Source organism: Ovis canadensis, chromosome 2 (genome assembly GCF_042477335.2).
Source record: "Ovis canadensis isolate MfBH-ARS-UI-01 breed Bighorn chromosome 2, ARS-UI_OviCan_v2, whole genome shotgun sequence".
Lineage (NCBI taxonomy): Eukaryota > Metazoa > Chordata > Mammalia > Artiodactyla > Bovidae > Ovis > Ovis canadensis.
This window is the reverse complement of record NC_091246.1, coordinates 64,925,819-64,943,579: the sequence shown is the minus strand read 5'-3', so window position 1 is coordinate 64,943,579 and position 17,761 is coordinate 64,925,819. Positions and strand designations below refer to the sequence as shown.

General features: G+C 41.7%; 1 protein-coding gene across 1 annotated transcript in view; it reads left to right on the top strand.

Moving 5' to 3' along the window:
• Window positions 1-864: 864 nt before the first annotated feature.
• The window catches only part of GDA (guanine deaminase), a 130,593-nt gene continuing 113,696 nt past the window's right edge, over window positions 865-17,761 (top strand). The window contains exon 1 of the mRNA XM_069576359.1: window positions 865-1,376. Within this exon, the coding sequence (XP_069432460.1) occupies window positions 1,254-1,376 (123 nt within the window). The 5' untranslated portion in view covers window positions 865-1,253. The remainder of the gene's footprint in view (window positions 1,377-17,761) is intronic.

Here is a 17,761-nt window from a genome sequence, read left to right as displayed (position 1 = left end):
TAACCTAATCTCAGTCTCAGTCTTAGCAACCACCCAGTCCAAGTTCCATTTTCACAAACAAGGATGATAAGGATGCTGAGGCCCACGTTCATGGACCATAAACTCTTGATTTCTAATCCAGCACTGTTTCCACCAAGCCATGCCACGCTGCCATTTCTAGTAACTTGGCTTGAGTACTTAATTTTCTCCCCCTGTACAACTGGAAGTAAATCAAAGAGATTCATTTATTTTAGGTATGAGAAAAATTGGAGTTGTTTGTGGGTGGACACAAGGGCCAAAATGTTAGCCTCAGGTACAGTAGAGAACTTTGGGGTCAAGATTAACCTCCAGTGGTGAGACCCCAGCAGTTCTGTAGGACACGCTTCCAGAACATCAGGTTAAGACAAATTCTGCAGCCCACAGAAATGAAAATGAAACTGGTTGGTAAGGTGAAAGAATAGTGAAAGTTGGGTCTGACTGGTTGTGACCCCATGGACTGTAGCCCACCAGGTTCCTCTGTCCATGGAATTCTTCAGGCAAGAATACTGGAGGGGGTAGCCATTTCCTTCTCCAAGGGGTCTTTGCAACCCAGGATTGAATCCAGGTCTCCAGCACTGTAGGCAGATTCTTTACCATCTGAGGCACCAGGGAAGCCTAAGAATACTGGAGTGGGTAGCCATTCCCTTTTCCAGGTAGGCAGCCATAACAGACGTGTCACGCTGGCCCTGAACTTGTGCCAGGTAAGACCTTGTGGTTGAAAAGGTCCAGAGTTGGGCCATAGATAGCTAAGAGTTTAAAGGGCAAAGAAAGCAGGTAAATGTGACTCTGGGTGTGCCAATTAAAGAAAGGCGGAGGAGAAAGCAGATGCAGTGACCAATTAAAGTTACAGGGCTGGAATCCTGAATCCTCCAGCTCCTCCCTTCACCTCCGGCCTCCTGCATGGACGACAGCCACCAAGGGTTAAAAGAATCGCTACATGAGCGGTGATTTTGGAAACTCAAAGAGTTAACTGTATCAAAAACTAAAGCAGGGGAGGAGAGAAAGACTGGAACCAACTCACGGGAGACAAATCCTATTGGCATCGAGGAGGCAGGAATCCAGCCCCTGGGCGCGGCCTGCAGGGGGCAGGCGATCGCGCGGGGAAGCGGGGGCAGGCCAAGGCCTGAGCGGGTGCCGGCTCGGCAGCTGCCGGCAGCCACAGGGAGTCCTCGCCGCGCGTTCGGCCGGTGCGCCCTCCTCCGCCCGCGGACTCCGCGCTGCGCTCCACCGCTAACATGTGTGCCGCCCGGAGGCCGCCCCTGGCGCACATCTTCCGAGGGACGTTCGTCCACTCCACCTGGACCTGCCCCATGGAGGTGCTGCGGGAGCACCTCCTTGGTGTGAGCGACAGTGGCAAAGTAAGCGGGTGCGGGGTCTGGCGCACCCCGACGGGCGGGCGGACAGGTGCGAGGAATCTCGCCCGGGGAGCCACGGACCCCGGAGTTAGCTCGGTGCGGAGTTGAACTTAAGGGTTTGGCTCTTTCCGGGGGAGCCCTGGTGCTGGGTTCGTGGGATGGAATGAAAGTAAAGTGTTCCCAGGTGCTGGGAGATGTAGAGTACGATTGGTTCCACAGCCTTGCAGGCTTCGGTGGAAGAGGGAGCGAGGCTGTGTTCTCTCAAATCTTGAAATCATTAATAAACTAGCACCTTGCTTCATTCATTTTTGTATCTCAGGCTCCTGGCATAGTGCCTAGCATCGCTTAGGCGCTCCGTAAATTTGATTGAATTTATTGTGAACGAAATAATAGAAGGGTCATTTGATCAGTGTTGTTGAGTCCTTTCAGTGAATTCGAATAAGTTAAGAACTGATTTCATTCATCTGATCATTCAGAAAACAACATATTGATATTAATGATCCAGACTAGACAACTTGTAATACTAGAAAGGATAGTCCGAGAGAAATTTACCGCCTTACCGCGCCCCCCACCCCCATCCCCCACCCCCAGCCATTTGCATCAAAACAAGCAGTTCCATTTTAAAAGGTTCAAAATGTCTTCTATGAGTGTATCTTTCGCACTTCTGTTTCCAAAAATCAGGATTTCTACAAAGACGTAGGTAACTTGAGTGTTCCATACACACCAGTGGTAATTGTATTGGCAGTGGCCTTGCCAGTTTCAGAGGAAGCATTCCGTTTTTAGGAGAAAAATTAAAGATAGAGATGGGATATTTTTGAGCTTTTCCCCAACTACCGGTTTGGTTAGCAAAAGTACACATATTTGTGACTTGTCAGCTTGAAGATGCTATTCCTGACTAAAGATGCTTCCCAGTCAGTCACAGTTTTGAATCATGACTTTTACATTTGGGGATAACTAAACCCTATTTTCTTATGGTGCTTAAAAATCTATACTGTCTGTATATTCAGGGAGCCTGCTGTTGTGTTTCCAAGGTGATGAGACTCTCAGAGCTCCTCCAATTGGGAAGACTCCAGTAAAGCCCGTGGCTAATGAATTGTTGCCTTGGGTACTTGACCCTCAAGTTTCAGGGACCCCTTAGGCTTGAGGCAAGTCCCCAGAAGCAAAGGAAGAGAGACTGCTAAACTAAGGAAAGATTAGAGGTATTTGCTTAATCACAAAGAATCTGTTCAACAGTTAGGTTTCTTTTATGATCTACATTTCCATTTCCAAATTTGAAATGGTAGGATAGCAGGTGAGAGAATTGGCTAGTGGATTGCCTTTAATCAGTGGTAAGGAGGAAGAAAAGGAAATAATTTATCTAAAAAATTTACCTTTCCTGGGTGTTGTACAGAAGAATAAGAGTGTCCTGAACATGCAATTAGTAGTTGAGTCAGGGAGGCTATTTGTAACTAAGGAGCATACTGAAGTTATAAATTTAGAAAAATGCCATTCCCCCACAAGACAGAATTAACTAGGAATTGCATACAAAGGTAAGTTAATCAAGTGGATTAGATTTACAGTATAAAATGCACTAATTGGTGAATTGGTAACTGTTTATCCCTCTTCTCTAGGTACGAGTAGTTGATTCCTGATTGTAAAGGGTGGACATGTCACATATATTTTAAGACTTGATTTCCCTCATTTTGAAAGTGGGACTGCCTGGTCTTTAGAGTTGCTGGGATAAATATATCATTCATTAAAACGTTTTCAAGGTTCTTACAGAAAATTATATCCCCACAAAGTAAATAAATAGGCAGAATCATCTTGATCTTTGCATTTTTACTGATCACCCAAAGCTGTTTCCAAATCTTGGGGTGAATCAGAAACATCTAGGGTGTTTGTTAAAATGCCATTTCCTGGGCATCATCTTCCAGAGAATCTGAATCTGTAGATCTGGAGTAAGTCCTCAGAAGTGGCATTCACAAAAGTCCCAGGAGATTTGGGCACGGGTAAGGAAATGGCAACCCACTCCAGTATTCTTGCCTGGAGAATCCCAGGGATAGGGGAGCCTGGTGGACTGCCATCTATGGGGTCGCACAGAGTCGGACACGATTGAAGCGACTTAGCAGCAGCAGTGGATGGGTTTGGAGAAGGAAATGGCAACCCACTCCAGTACTCTTGCCTGGAAAATCCCATGGGCAGAAGAGCCTGGTAGGCTGCAGTCCATGGGGTCGCTAAGAGTCAGACTCGACTGAGCGACTTCACTTTCACTTTTCACTTTCCTGCATTGGAGAAGGAAATGGCAACCTGGAGAATCCCAGGGACAGGGGAGCCTGGTGGGCTGCCGTCTCTGGGGTCGCACAGAGTCGGACACGACTGAAGCGACTTAGCAGCAGCAGCAGCATCAGTGGATGGGTTGCATGTTGGGTAACCTCAGTATATAGGTTGCGTGATGGAACTAGTTTTGGGGGGTCTTGGGTGCTCAGTTCTTCATTTCAAGCCCTGGGCTGTGTAGCATCTCAGAGAGAAGGGACACGATTTCCCCTGTCTTCCTTCTCCCTTCTCCACCTAATCTTTCATTTTATTAACTTCATTTAGGCCCAGAGAATGATAATGACTAGCTACTTTTAATTCATCAATTAAAACTCATTCAAAATTAGGTTAATTAAAAAAATTCTCTAGTCAACAATTTAGTATTGGGCATTTTGAATTGAGTTAGTTTTTCTACTTAAGTAGCATGTAGCTTTTTGAAAGAGAAGCTCCAGCATGTGTAATTCATTTGCAGATAGGTAATTGTGAGACACTGTGTGCTCACATATTACTGAATTGTTTAATTCTTCCCACTGGGTCAGGTTGACTTTAAAGACAGGTAAAAGATGTCTTGGGTCTTTAAAGCACATTTACCTGAAAGCAAGAGCAAGGAAGAGAATTGTTTTGGAGGTATTACCTTGGGGTAGCAGGAGCAAATCCTATGCAGACCTGAGTTCAAGTCGGGTCTCTACCACCTACCTGCTCAAAGCCCATGGGTGAGACATTTAACCTCTCTGAGCCCCAGTTTCTGCATTTGTAGAATGAGATTTACTTTTGCTAAATATTAAATGAGATAATGTATGAAAATGCTTGTCATTTAGTGGATACTCAGCACATACCGTGTTCATTTTGTCCTGTTCCCTCTGTGCCTAGCAAATCCTTAACCTCTTGCTCACTGTAGCATTTTTGCATATTTCCACATGATGGTATTCATGCAGGTGAACAGGTGGAGAAGGAAGCTTGGCTCAAGGTGAATTGTGTGGGAGGTGGGGGAGGCCACTGGGCCTCTGGTGTGCAGCCTCACTGCTCATGCCACTGACCCTCTGGGAAGAACAATCTAAAGAGCATTTGCTGCCAGGTTTCCTAGTACATTACTTTCAGTATCTCTTTTATTCTTCAATGTAATTATTTCCTCTTAAAATTGGGAAAGTTGAGACTTGAGAAGTCATGTATCCAGACATGGGTTTTGAATTAACATAACCAAAGCCCATATTCTCTTTACTAGAGTAGCCCACCTCTCTGAGGCACAGTCACTGACCTCAAAGAACATGCACTGTTGGCAAGGAAGCTTAGACTTGTACTTATTGTAAAAGTGGACTGCTTCCTGAGGGAAAGAATGGGCTCACTGCTAGAAATACACTGATGATTGAAATATGCAAACTCTGCCCTGTCCTTGTATGGCTGATCAGTTAGTAATTAACAGAATCTGCTATGACCTGTCAGAACTTGAGCTAATCTGAAGGTGGGGTAATCTAAGATCATGGCATCCGGTCCCATCACTTCATGGAAAATAGATGGGGAAACAGTGGATGACTTTATTTTGGGGGCTCCAAAATCACTGCAGATTGTGATTGCAGCCATGAAATTAAAAGACACTCCTTGGAAGGAAAGTTATGACCAACTTAGACAGCATATTAAAAAGCAGAGACATTACTTTGTCCACAAAGGTCCATCTACTCAAGGCTATGGTTTTTCCAGTGGTCATGTATGGATGTGAGAGTTGGAGTGTGAAGAAAGCTGAGCACAGAAGAAATGATGCTTTTGAAGTGTGGTGCTGGAGAAGACTCTTGAGAGTCCCTTGGACTACAAGGAGATCCAACCAGTCCATCCTAAAGGAAATCAGTCCTGGGTGTTCATTGGAAGGACTGATGTTGAAGCTGAAACTCCAATACTTTGGCCACCTGATGTGAAGAGCTGACTCATTTGAAAAGACCCTGATGCTGGGAAAGACTGAGGGCAGGAGGAGAAGGGGACGACAAAGGATGAGATGGTTGGATGGCATCACCAACTCAATGGACATGGGTTTGGGTGGACTCTGAAAGTTGGTAATGGACAGGGAGGCCTGGTGTGCTGCGGTTCATAGGGTCACATAGAGTCAGACACGACTGAGCAACTGAACTGAACTGAAGGTGGGAAGAAGGCTCTCCTGTGTGTGGAGTGACATTTCAGTGATGTTCTGAAGGATAAGTAGATTTGAATAGGTAGGGAAGGCAAAATCTGAGATAAGGAAGAGCCTTTTAGGTAGAGGGATAGCCTGTGAAAAGGCTGTGGGGTAGGAAGCAATGAAAGCATAAAGGTGGTTAGAATCAAAAGTTCTAGGAGAAGGATAACCCAAGGTAAGACTGGAGAGATAGACAGGGCAAAATCTTGGACAGCGTAGAAAGTTTGGGGAGGAATTTACCATGACCAAGTTTTGCATTTTTTAAAGATCATTCTAGCTTTAGGATAAAGATTGCATGGAGAGGAGTTAAGTCCAGGCAAGGAAATTGACAGGATCCTGTTGCAGTAGTTTAGGTGAAATGGGATGTGATTTATAAGAGAGGAAGTGTAATGTATCAATTAAGAAATGATTTCTCGGTAATATCTGTATCACTTATTACCTATGTGAATATGAACAAGTTACTTAACAATTCTATTTCCAAGTCTCCGCATGTATAAAATGATTACTATAATTTATCTCATAGAGTTGTTAAAAAAGATTAAATGAATTAATAATTGTAAAGTGTGTAGAATAATGCCTTGCAATGAAGCACATGCCCAGTAAACATAAACAGTTATCAGCAATGGAGATGAAAAGAGGTGGACAGAATTGGTAACTATTTCAGGTCAAATCAACTGAATTTGATAACAGAATTAGGAAGATGTCTGTGAATGTATTAAATTGTATGATGAGCTACAAATTGGTTGGTGATAGGAAAAACTTGATGAAGGAAGCCAAAATTGAACTGGACCTTAAAGAACACATAGGAGTTGAACATGCAGGAAAGAGTTAAATAGCCATGGTTCAGGGAATGAGTCAATGTTCTTTAATTTCCATAACTACTCAGAGGAGCAAGAGTTGTATTTCACCTGAGACTGCAACATCTTGCTTTGTTAGAAGTTCTCATAGTCTGAATCACAAATCCTAGTAGTTGTGTATCATCTTTTCCTTTTGCTTAGGCTGGTGAAGATCCATCTTCCAAAAAGCTAAAGACTTCAGAATATCTCATGATCTTGAAGAGGGAATTTAGGATAAGGTATTCCTTCTGAGGCTGCCAGATCAGAGCTTCACTTTCCTTAGAAACATGTGTCCATGGCCAAATATCACATTTTCTTCTTGTAAATTCCCATTTTCTGGAAGGCAGATTGCTTTGTTCAAAATGCTTATGGCAGACACTGTTGGTTACCCACTCAGTAGACGTAACCCCTCCTTTCTTATTAACACTTTCTGAATTTGATAACCTGTAATATACTTGGCTCATAGATATATCATGGTGTAAGCCATCCACAGTAATCATAATTCAGCTTGTTGGATACTTATTTCTCTAACATCCTGGTAGCTAAGAGTGGTCAGTGATGGCATTCCAGCATGCAGGAAGTCATCTCAAAGGATTCTGGGAAATATTTTTCTCCCTAAAAATAGACACAGATGTGGAAAGAGAAGTCCTTCCTTTATTAGATGTTTTCATGTAAAGAATGGGGCTGCTGCTGCCACTGCCTGGGTCAATGAGGAAAAAATTAAGAGGTTTCCAGAGGCACCAACCTAGTCCCTCTTTGAATATATAGACGTGAATAACATCATTGAACATTTAGCTGTCCCTGGGGCTTTCCAAGAAGTCCCTTGACTTCTTCCATGAAATAACAAAGTGTCTTCATTGTCTACTTCTCTGTCAGTTGCAGCTCAAAGCACCTCTACCAATTACACTGCTTTGTCAAAGACTCACATTATTTTTCAAAGAACTGCTAGCTGCTTTGTCCTTTTTTTCATTTCTATCTTCTCCTTATTGGCCAAAAATGTCAGTGTCTCCCCAGGCACCCGTATCAGTACTCAGGCCCCCTAACTGGCCCCTGGGCTATCTTTGTGCACACCCCTTTCCATTGTCACTGGCCCTGTCCAGCCTTCCAGTCTTTCCTGAAGTATTATAGGAACCTCCTAACAGTTTCCTCTCCCCCCATTCTAATACCTCCTCCTCATTATTGACAGTTTCTTTCTTGAAGGATGGGTTGTGTCATGTACCTTCTCTTTGCTGTATCACAGCAACCACCTGTGACTCTCTGGTGCCTCTAAGATCCAAATGCCCCTGGAAGACATTTCAGGCATGACATTTGGCCCCAAGCTGCTTTCCTAATACTTCCTCCTGCTCCATCCTTCTTGCTTACAATTAGCAGTAGGGTTACTATGAGCTCAGGGGTATCTACTGCTGCTGCTGCTAAGTCGCTTCAGTCGTCTGACTCTCTGTGACCCCATAGACGGCAGCCCACCAGGCTCCCCCGTCCTTGGGATTCTCCAGGCAAGAACACTGGAGTGGGTTGCCATTTCCTTCTCCAATGCATGAAAGTGAAAAGTGAAAGTGAAGTCGCTCAGTCGTGTCTGACTCTTCGCGACCCCATGGACTGCAGCCTACCAGGCTCCTCCGTCCCTGGGATTTCCAGGCAAGAGTACTGGAGTGGGGTGCCATTGCCTTCTCTGTCAGGGATATCTATCTCTGACAATTTCTCACTGTGTCCCAGCACATCCTATCGTTTCACACCTCCACGTTTTTGGTGCGAATCCCTCAGCCTGGAATAGTCCTCCTTTATATAAATCCCTTTTCCACTCTACCTCTGTCAAAGTGAAATCTTGCTCTTTCTCCAAGGCCCAGTTCTAGTATCTCCTTCTTCCCAAAGGCTTCTTTGACCACCATCCCCCAGTTGAAATAAATTACTTTTCGTTTTTCCATAAACTTTTGCATGTATATTCAAACCAGTGTTTTCCTGGTAGTTAAGTGCATGGCTTCTGGAGTTAGACTGTGTGGATTCAAATCTCAGCTCTGCTACTTATTTGGAAAAATTTCCCACCATATTAGAGCCTTGGTACCCTCATTTATAAGATATGGACAACAATAGCACACTGAAGGAGAGGTGAGGCAGATGAGATAGTATGTGTAATGTAATTGCTCAACAAATATTGGACACGGTTATTTTTTTCTCACAAAGTGATTATTTCACTTTTGCCTTTAATTATACTTAGCTCTATAGAATATTCTCACTCATTGAATTGATTTAAAATTCTTTGACAAATGGGAGGTGAACTGGAGAGAAGGTAACATTTATTAAGTCATAATTTGTGTCAGACACTCTGTCAAACTCTTTATACAACAGTCCCAAGATGAGACATCATCATCATCCTTGTCATCTCTACCCTACAAATAAGGAAACGGGGGTTCAGAGGGTCATCTGGTTTGACTTCAGTCATGGCAAGTGAGTGGCAAGGCCAAGATTCACACCCAAGCCTGTCTGATTTCTAACATACTTTCCAGGGGTTCTGGCTGCCTCCTGTCATGAAGAGGGCTGGCACTCCATTGTCTTTAAGGCTCCTCAACATTGTCTTACTGTTTTTAACACAATGTAGGCGATGAGAAAAGTGTTTTGAAGGGGATATGTAGTGACGTGATGCAGTGGATGATTGTGTGTGGTAATTTAGAAAAAGACATTTCTGATTCCAGAGAGATTTTTAAATAAAGCACAACTTGATTTACTCTTCGAGGCCTTAAAGCAGTGCTGCTGAATGTGACTGGAATTTGCTGTTCTTCCACTTGTATAAAGTTGTCTGTTAATTCCTGAAATGTCTTGGCAGTCTGGTTGATTCACTGCTGTGAGGCAGCATAGGTATTGGTGTATCTTACACATGGCTGACTGCTTGTGAGGTTCTGATGGGTACAGAGGTGGTAGGCAGGATGTCCTGCAGGCCTATGGTATGCCCATTCACTTAATGGGCATTGATCTGACTTTGTTCAGTTGCTCAGTTGTGTCTGACTCTGCAACCCCATGGACTGTAGCATGCCAGTCTTCCCTGTCTTTCACCATTTCCCAGAGCTTGCTCAAATTCATGCCCATTGAGTCAGTGATGCTATCCAACCATCTCATCCTCTGTTGTCCTCTTCTCCTCTTGTCTTCAGTCTTTCCCAGCATCAGGGTCTTTTCCAGTGAGTCAGTTCTTTGCAACAGGTGGCCAAAGTGTTGGAGCTTCAGCTTCAGCACCAGTCCTTCCAGTGAATATTCAGGGTTGATTTCCTTAAGGATTGACTGGTTTAATCTCCTTGCTGTCCAAGGGACTCTCAGGAGTCTTTTCCAGCACCATAGTCCAAAGGCATCAGTTCTTTGGCACTTAGCCTTTTTTATTGTCCAGCTCTCATATCTGTATATGACTACTGGAAAAACCATAGCTTTGACTATACAGACCTTTGTTGACAAAGTAATGTCTCCCCTTTTTAATATGCTGTCTAAGTTTGTCATAGCTTTCCTTCCAAAGAGCAAGTGTCTTTTAATTTCATGGCTGTAGTAACTGTCCACAGTGATTTTGGAGCCCAAGAAAATAAAGTCTGTCACTGTTCTTATTGTTGATCTGACTATTTAGTATGGATAAAGGGTGGACTTCCCTCACTTGCAGGAAGAAAAATCTAATTGGTCATGTGTTTACAATCCCCTTTCTGTAGAAAGGAATTAAGGCAGTTCCAGAGGGCATAGGCAAGTGGTGATGCTTTTATATATGTAAGAGAGAAGAAAAAGTTAGTTGTTGACATAAAACAAAACTATAAATTAAGGTGCATTGTGAAATGACTTACATTCTTACTGGCTTCTAACTTTCTTAGGTGCCAGGTATTGAAAGGATATGTTACCTAATTCGCAATTGCTGAAAGCAGTTGCACAAGGGAAACACAACTATTCTTTAAAAATAAACCAACAAACTTTTAATTTTGTATTGGGATGTAGCTGATTAACAATGTTATGATAGTTTCAGGTGAACAGAGAAGGGACTCAGCCATACGTGTACATGTTTCCATTCTTTCCCCAACTCCTCCCCCATCCAGGTTGCCACATAGAAACGCACCAATTCTTAATCACAGTTTCAGTTTTAGTGCTTGTGATTTGTCTGTTTATATTTTCTGTTTCTTCCTGGTTCAGTCTTGGGTGACTGTACCTTTCTAAGAATTTGTCCGTTTCTTCTGGGTTGTCCATTTTATTGGCATTCAGTTGTTCATAGTAGCCTCTTGTGATTCTTGGTATATCTATGGAGTCAGTTGTAAATTTCTTTTGTTTCATTTCTAATTTGTCACTGCTGATTTGATTCTTCTCCTTTTTTTTTCTTGCTAAATCTGCCTAAAGGTTTATCAATCTTGTTTATCTTTTCAAAGAACCAGCTTTTAGTTTCATTGGTCTTTGCAATTGTTTTGTCTCTATTTCATTTATTTCTGCTCTGATCTTTATGATTTCCTTCCCTCTACTAACTTTAGCTTTTGTTTGTTGTTCTTTCTCTAGTTGTTTTAGGGGTAAGGTTAGGTTGTTTATTTGAGACTTTTCTTGTTTCATGAGCCAAGATTGTATTGCTATGAACTTCATTCTTAGAACTGCTTTTGCTGCATCCAATAAGTTTTGGACCTTGATGCTTTCATCTTCATTTGTTACTAGGTGTTTCTTTTTTTCTTTTTCCTTCTTCTTTGATTTCTTCAGTGATCCAATGGTTGTTTACTAGCATATTGTTTAGCCATCACATGTTTGTGAGAAACACACCTATTCTTGATGCTGGTTCAGATGGGAATTTCTCCTAGGTGGACACTGAGTCTTATAATTAAAGTCTTAACAACTTTCCTGTGCAAGGTAGCATTTTGTAGAATTGCCTCTCTTGAGCTGCAGATGTGGCAGGAAGAGGAGGGTTCATAAAACCGTTCTGAAGGGCTGAAGCTGTGAGGAAGGGGCTGTAGGAGGTGTTCCAGGTACCTAGGTCTTGGCTGATCTGAAATTGTCCTAGAGATAGGCTTCAGGCTGTCAGAGGGATGGGCAGGACCGCATGTCTCCCAGGCACTCCTCTTAAAAGTGGTCCTTTTGATGGAGTTATGATGAACACCAAGAGGGAGGAACCTAATATTAATAGTTATTGGCATAAGCCTGGAGTGAAGGTGGTTTTCTGTGGCCAGTAAAATGCAGAACCACCTGCCTTTACTGATAATCCAGTTTTGTGGATGTTGAGGAGGCTAATAAGAGACTGTTCAATAATTTTAAATTCATTTGTATTAGTGAGAAATGCTATTCCTAGAAGGTATGCCAGTTTTGAGCCTGCTTATCTTCCATTTTACTTGGGTGCAAGCTCATTGTCTAAGGCTCACCTCAAGTACCATCTCCAAAATCTTTTCACTACTTCCCTGCCCTCAAAGTGTTCTCTCTGTTTTATAACCATCTCTTTTTAAAAAGTTAATTTTTTATTGAGGTATATTTGCTTTAAAATGTTGTGTTGTTTTCTTCTATACAGCAAAGTAAATCAGTTATATATTTACATACATCCCCTCTTTTTTGAATGTCCTTCCCATTTAGGTCACCACAGAGCTTTGAGTAGAGTTCTCTAGGCCATACAGTACGTTCTCATTAGTTATCTATTTTGCAAAGAGTATTAATAGTGTATATGTATCATCTCAGTCTCCCAGTTAATCCTACCCCTTTCCCCCCTAGTTATCCATATGTTTGCTTTCTATGTCTGTGTCTCTATTTCTGCTTTTCAAATAAGGTCATCTATACCATTTTTCTAGGTACCACATATATGTATTAGTATACAATATTTGCTCTTCTCTTTCTGACTTAGTTCACTCTTTTTGACAGTCTCTAGGTCCAATCACATCTCTAAATGACAAGTTTCATTCCTTATAATGTCTGAGTAGTATTCCATTGTGTATACATACCACACCTTTATCTACTCCTCTGATGGTGGACGTTCAGGTTGTTCTGTGTCCTGGCTATTGTAAATAGTGCTGCAGTGAATGCTGATGTGCATGTATCTTTTCAAGTTATGGTTTTCTCTGGGTATATGCCCATGAGTGGGATTGCTGGGTCATGATAGTTCTTTTTAGTTTTCTAAGGAACTGCCATACTGTTCTCCATAGTGGTTATATAAATTTACATTCCGACCAGTAGTATAAGAGGGTTCCCTTTTCTCCACACCTTCTCCAGCATTTATTGTTAGTGGATTTTTTGCTGATGGCCATTCTGACTGGTGTGAGTGATACCTCACTGGAGTTTTGAGTTGTGTTTCTGTTAATAATCAGTGATGTTTGTGCATCTTAAATAGCCATTTGTCCAAAGAAGACATACAGGTGGCTAACAAACACATGAGAAGATGCTCAGCATCACTAATTATTAATCGTCTCTTTTATTGTCTTTTCTTCTTACACAGTATGTATCTACACTTGCTGACCATGTACCTTATTTGTGTATATTTTCACTCAAATTGATTTTAAGTCTAGTCACATGGTGAAAGAGAGTAGAAGAAACCTACTACTTATCAAGCACAGAAATTTGCAAATAATTTAGGTGCTTCATAGATGTTTAATAAAGCAATGGATTCTCTGAACCATTATAAAAAACTGTTGTACAAATTGTCTCAATCTTTATTGAGAATATTTCTAAACTATATTTGTGTGTACTTTAGAAAGTACAGTATTGCATATAATTTAATCTTGTCTGTAGTGACTTTTGTTACACAAAATATAAATATTCAGAAGTTAATTCTGTTGATTAAATTTATTCTGGTTTGAGAATGATATTACTTTTAAGAGGTTTTTCTTTTTTTGTCAAAACACAGGAATTGGAGATTACTTTTGGTACTCATTTAATCATTCATTCTATAATATTGAATACCTATCATATGCTATGAAAAGAAGGGAAGTGAAAAGCAAAGGGGAAAAGGAAAGATATACCCATTTGAATGCAGAGTTCCACAGAACAGCAAAGAGAGATAAGAAAGCCTTCCTCAGAGATCAGTGCAAAGAAATAGAGGAAAACAATAGAATGGGAAAGATTAGAGATCTCTTCAAGAAAATTAGAGACACCGAGGGAACATTTCATGCAAAGATGGGCTCAATAAAGGACAGAAATGGTATGGACCTAACAGAAGCAGAAGATATTAAGAAGAGATGACAAGAATACACAGAAGAACTGTACAAAAAAGATCTTCATGACCCAGATAATCACGATGGTGTGATCACTCACCTAGAGCCAGACATCCTGGAATGTGAAGTCAAGTGGGCCTTAGAAAGCATCACGATGAACAAAGCTAGCGGAGGTGATGGAATTCCAGTTGAGCTATTTTAAATCCTAAAAGATGATGCTGTGAAAGTGCTGCACTCAATATGCCAGCAAATTTGGAAAACTCAGCAGTGGCCATAGGACTGGAAAAGGTTAGTTTTCATTCCAATCCCAAAGAAAGGCAATACCAAAAAATGCTCTAATTACCACACAATTGCACTCATCTCACACGCTAGTAAAGTAATGCTCAAAATCCTCCAAGCCAGGCTTCAGCAATACGTGAACCATGAACTTCCAGATGTTCAAGCTGGATTTAGAAAAGGCAGAGGAACCAGAGATCAAATGGCCAACATCCGCTGGATCATTGAAAAAGCAAAAGAGTTCCAGAAAAACATCTATTTCTGCTTTATTGACTATGCCAAAGCCTTTGACTGTGTGGATCACAATAAACTGTGGAAAATTCTGAAAGAGATGGGAATACCAGACCACCTGACCTCCCTCTTGAGAAACCTATATGCAGGTCAGGAAGCAACAGTTAGAACTGGACATGGAACAATGGACTGGTTCCAAATAGGAAAAGGCGTACATCAAGGCTGTATATTGTCACCCTGCTTATTCAACTTATATGCAGAGTACATCATGAGAAATACTGGGCTGGAGAAAGCACAAGCTAGAATCAAGATTGCCAGGAGAAATATCAATAACCTCAGATATGCAGATGATACCACCCTTATGGCAGAAAGTGAAGAGGAACTAAAGAGCCTCTTGATGAAAGTGAAAGAGGAGAGTGAAAAAGTTGGCCTAAAGCTCAACATTCAGAAAACGAAGATCATGGCATCCAGTCCCATCACTTCATGGGAAATAGATGGGGAAACAGTGGATGATTTTATTTTGAGGGGCTCCAAAATCACTGCAGATGGTGACTGCAGCCATGAAGTTAAAAGGCGCTTACTCCTTGGAAGGAAAGTTATGACCAACGTAGACAACATATTCAAAAGCAGAGACATTACTTTGCCAAAAAATGTCCATCTAGTTAAGGCTATGGGTTTTAGTGATCATGTATGGATGTGAGAGTTGGACTATAAAGAAAGCTGAGTGCCGACGAATTGATGCTTAAAACTGTGGTGTTGGAGAAGACTCTTGAGAGTCCCTTGGGCTGCAAGGAAATCCAACCAGTCCATCCTAAAGGAGAAGAGTCCTGGGTGTTCATTGGAAGGACTGATGCTGAAGCTGAAACTCCAATACTTTGGCCACCTAATGTGAAGAGCTGACTCATTGGAAAAGACCCTGATGTTGGGAAAAATTGAAGATGGCAGCAGAAGGGGACAACAGAGGATGAGATGGTTGGATGGCATCACCGACTCAATGAACATAGGTTTGGGTGGACTCTGGGAGTTGGTGATGGACAGGGAGGCCTGGTGTGCTGTGATTCATGGGGTCACAAAGAGTCGGACATGACTGAGCAACTGAACTGAGCTGAATTATATGCTATGTGTTTAATATACTTAAAAACTGGATCCTATGGCCAGTGATGAAGCCACAAACAACACATTCCAACCACAGTTCACATTTTATTTCAGGATTTACCACTTAAGATCAAGTCCTCCATGTTGGCAAGGTAAACAGACAAACTGTTAGTGACTTACTGAGTGGGATACAGCTAGAAATGAATGGAGCTGGGATTTGAATCTAGATCTGTTTCCTTGCTGCTGCTGCTGCTAAGTCGCTTCAGTCATGTCCGACTCTGTGTGACCCCAGAGACAGCAGCCCGCCAGGCTCCCCAGTCCCTGGGATTCTCCAGGCAAGAACACTGGAGTGGGTTGCCATTTCCTTCTCCAATGCATGAAAGTGAAAAGCGAAAGTGAAGTCGCTCAGTCATGTCCAACTCTTCGTGACCCCATGGACTGCAGCCTACCAGACTCTTCCATCCATGGGATTTTCCAGGGAAGGGTACTGGAGTGGGGTGTCATCGCCGTCTCCAGTTTCCTCTCTAGTATTTATTATTTCTCTGGATTTTATTTTAAATACCCTGGTTATCATTTCAGCCATTTGAGTACTTAACTCTCAGCTAGCCACCTTCTTTTCTGGGCTTTGAACTCTAGAGAGCAAAACCATGACTCATTTACTAACGAAGTCCAGGATCTCCTGCTGCGCTCCTGTTATTCTCCCCCTGATTTCTTCTCCGTTGAAACCGTGCCACCTCTTTCTTGATCTTTTCCTTCATCCTTGTTTGCTCTGTTCTTGTCAGTAAAACATCCTTCAATTTTCAGTACCCATAAAATCAAAAACTGAAAGTACTTCCAATCCACAGCCTTTCCACAACCAAAACTTCCCCAAACAATGAAAAACTGGTGCTTCTTAATCTAAGGAAGGAGATACTTATGTTTTACAAAACAGTTGATGGGATGTTTTTTTTTTATAGGCCAACAGAGATGGATTCAAAATGAACCTCAGATTCTTTTCATAATACTTTTCTTTAACTAGTTCATCTATTAACCTCTCACCTTTTCCACAATTGTTTCAATGTCCATATATGCATTTTTCATCAGATCTCAAAAGAGTCAATGACTTTTGAATGTCAAAAACACCCTCTAGATTCTCTAATCTTGTACCTCAAAGAGGATCATTTCACCTTTTCAACATCTGTGTCTAGGCTTTATTTAAATGCTGTCAATGATTAATATACCTACCCATTTGGGTGCAAATAATATTACTTTCCCCCTCATTTCTCAAATTTTAAGGGAACCTTAAAATGAGCCCTAGCAACACAATCATTGGAAAGTCCAATATCAGTAACTTGGAGCCTTTTTCTTTCCTTAACTCTGCAAGGATTCTTGGAGACTTTTATGATCTAAGCATTCATTCCCTCCCAGATATTGATTAGGTGTTTATTATAATTTCCCAGGTGCTGTTCTTATTCAGGGTCTATAGCTGTGAGTAAGACAAAGCTGCTGCTCTTTTGGAACTTGACTACAGTTTTGAAAAGCGATGTTCCAGACATCTCGTTTTTAAATGAGGATAGCCCCTTGTCTCTATATCCACGGTGGCCATGGCTTCCCTTTGTGACCACACGATGCTATATTTGACTTCTGATCCCAGACATCTAACTGTTATTACTGTTCTGTCTGGGCTGGGAAAGGCTTTCCCTAAAGTCAGCTGAGTGGAAACTCCACGCCGCTGAGCTGTGTTTGTTCTAGAACAACTCATGCAGATTGGTGTGGTCACACTGGCTTTCATATTTAAGTTCCCCTCTAGAGAGGAGAACAATGTATCATTCTTTTCTGGTATATCCCAGGCACTAAGGAAACAAAATACAAGGTAAATTTTTAGCTTTACAATACTAACTTAAAAAAAATTATTTATTTTAATTGGAGGCTAATTACTTTATAATATTGTGGTGGTTTTTTTGTGATACTTTTAAAATGAGTTACATGGTATATTTAAATTATGATTTAAAAAGTTTGATCCATAAAAGGTAAGTAGCACATTTCTTATATGAAGCACTTGTGCATTAAAATATTATGGCCACCCAATATGAAGAGCCAACTCATTGGAAAAGACCCGGATGCTGGGAAAGATTGAAAGCAAAAGGAGAAAGGGGTGACAGAGGATTAGATGGTTGGATGGCATCACTGACTCAATGGACATGAGTTTGAGCAGACTCCAGGGGACAGTGAAGGACAGGGAAGCTTGGCCTGCTGCAGTTCATGAGGTCACAAGGAGTTGGACATGACTTAGTGACTGAAAAACAACAAGATGAATAAAAAGGAAATACATTTTTTAAATCATCTTAAATTGCTTTGGGCTTCTAGCTCATGATGCTGGATTATAAACTCGTAGACAGGAGG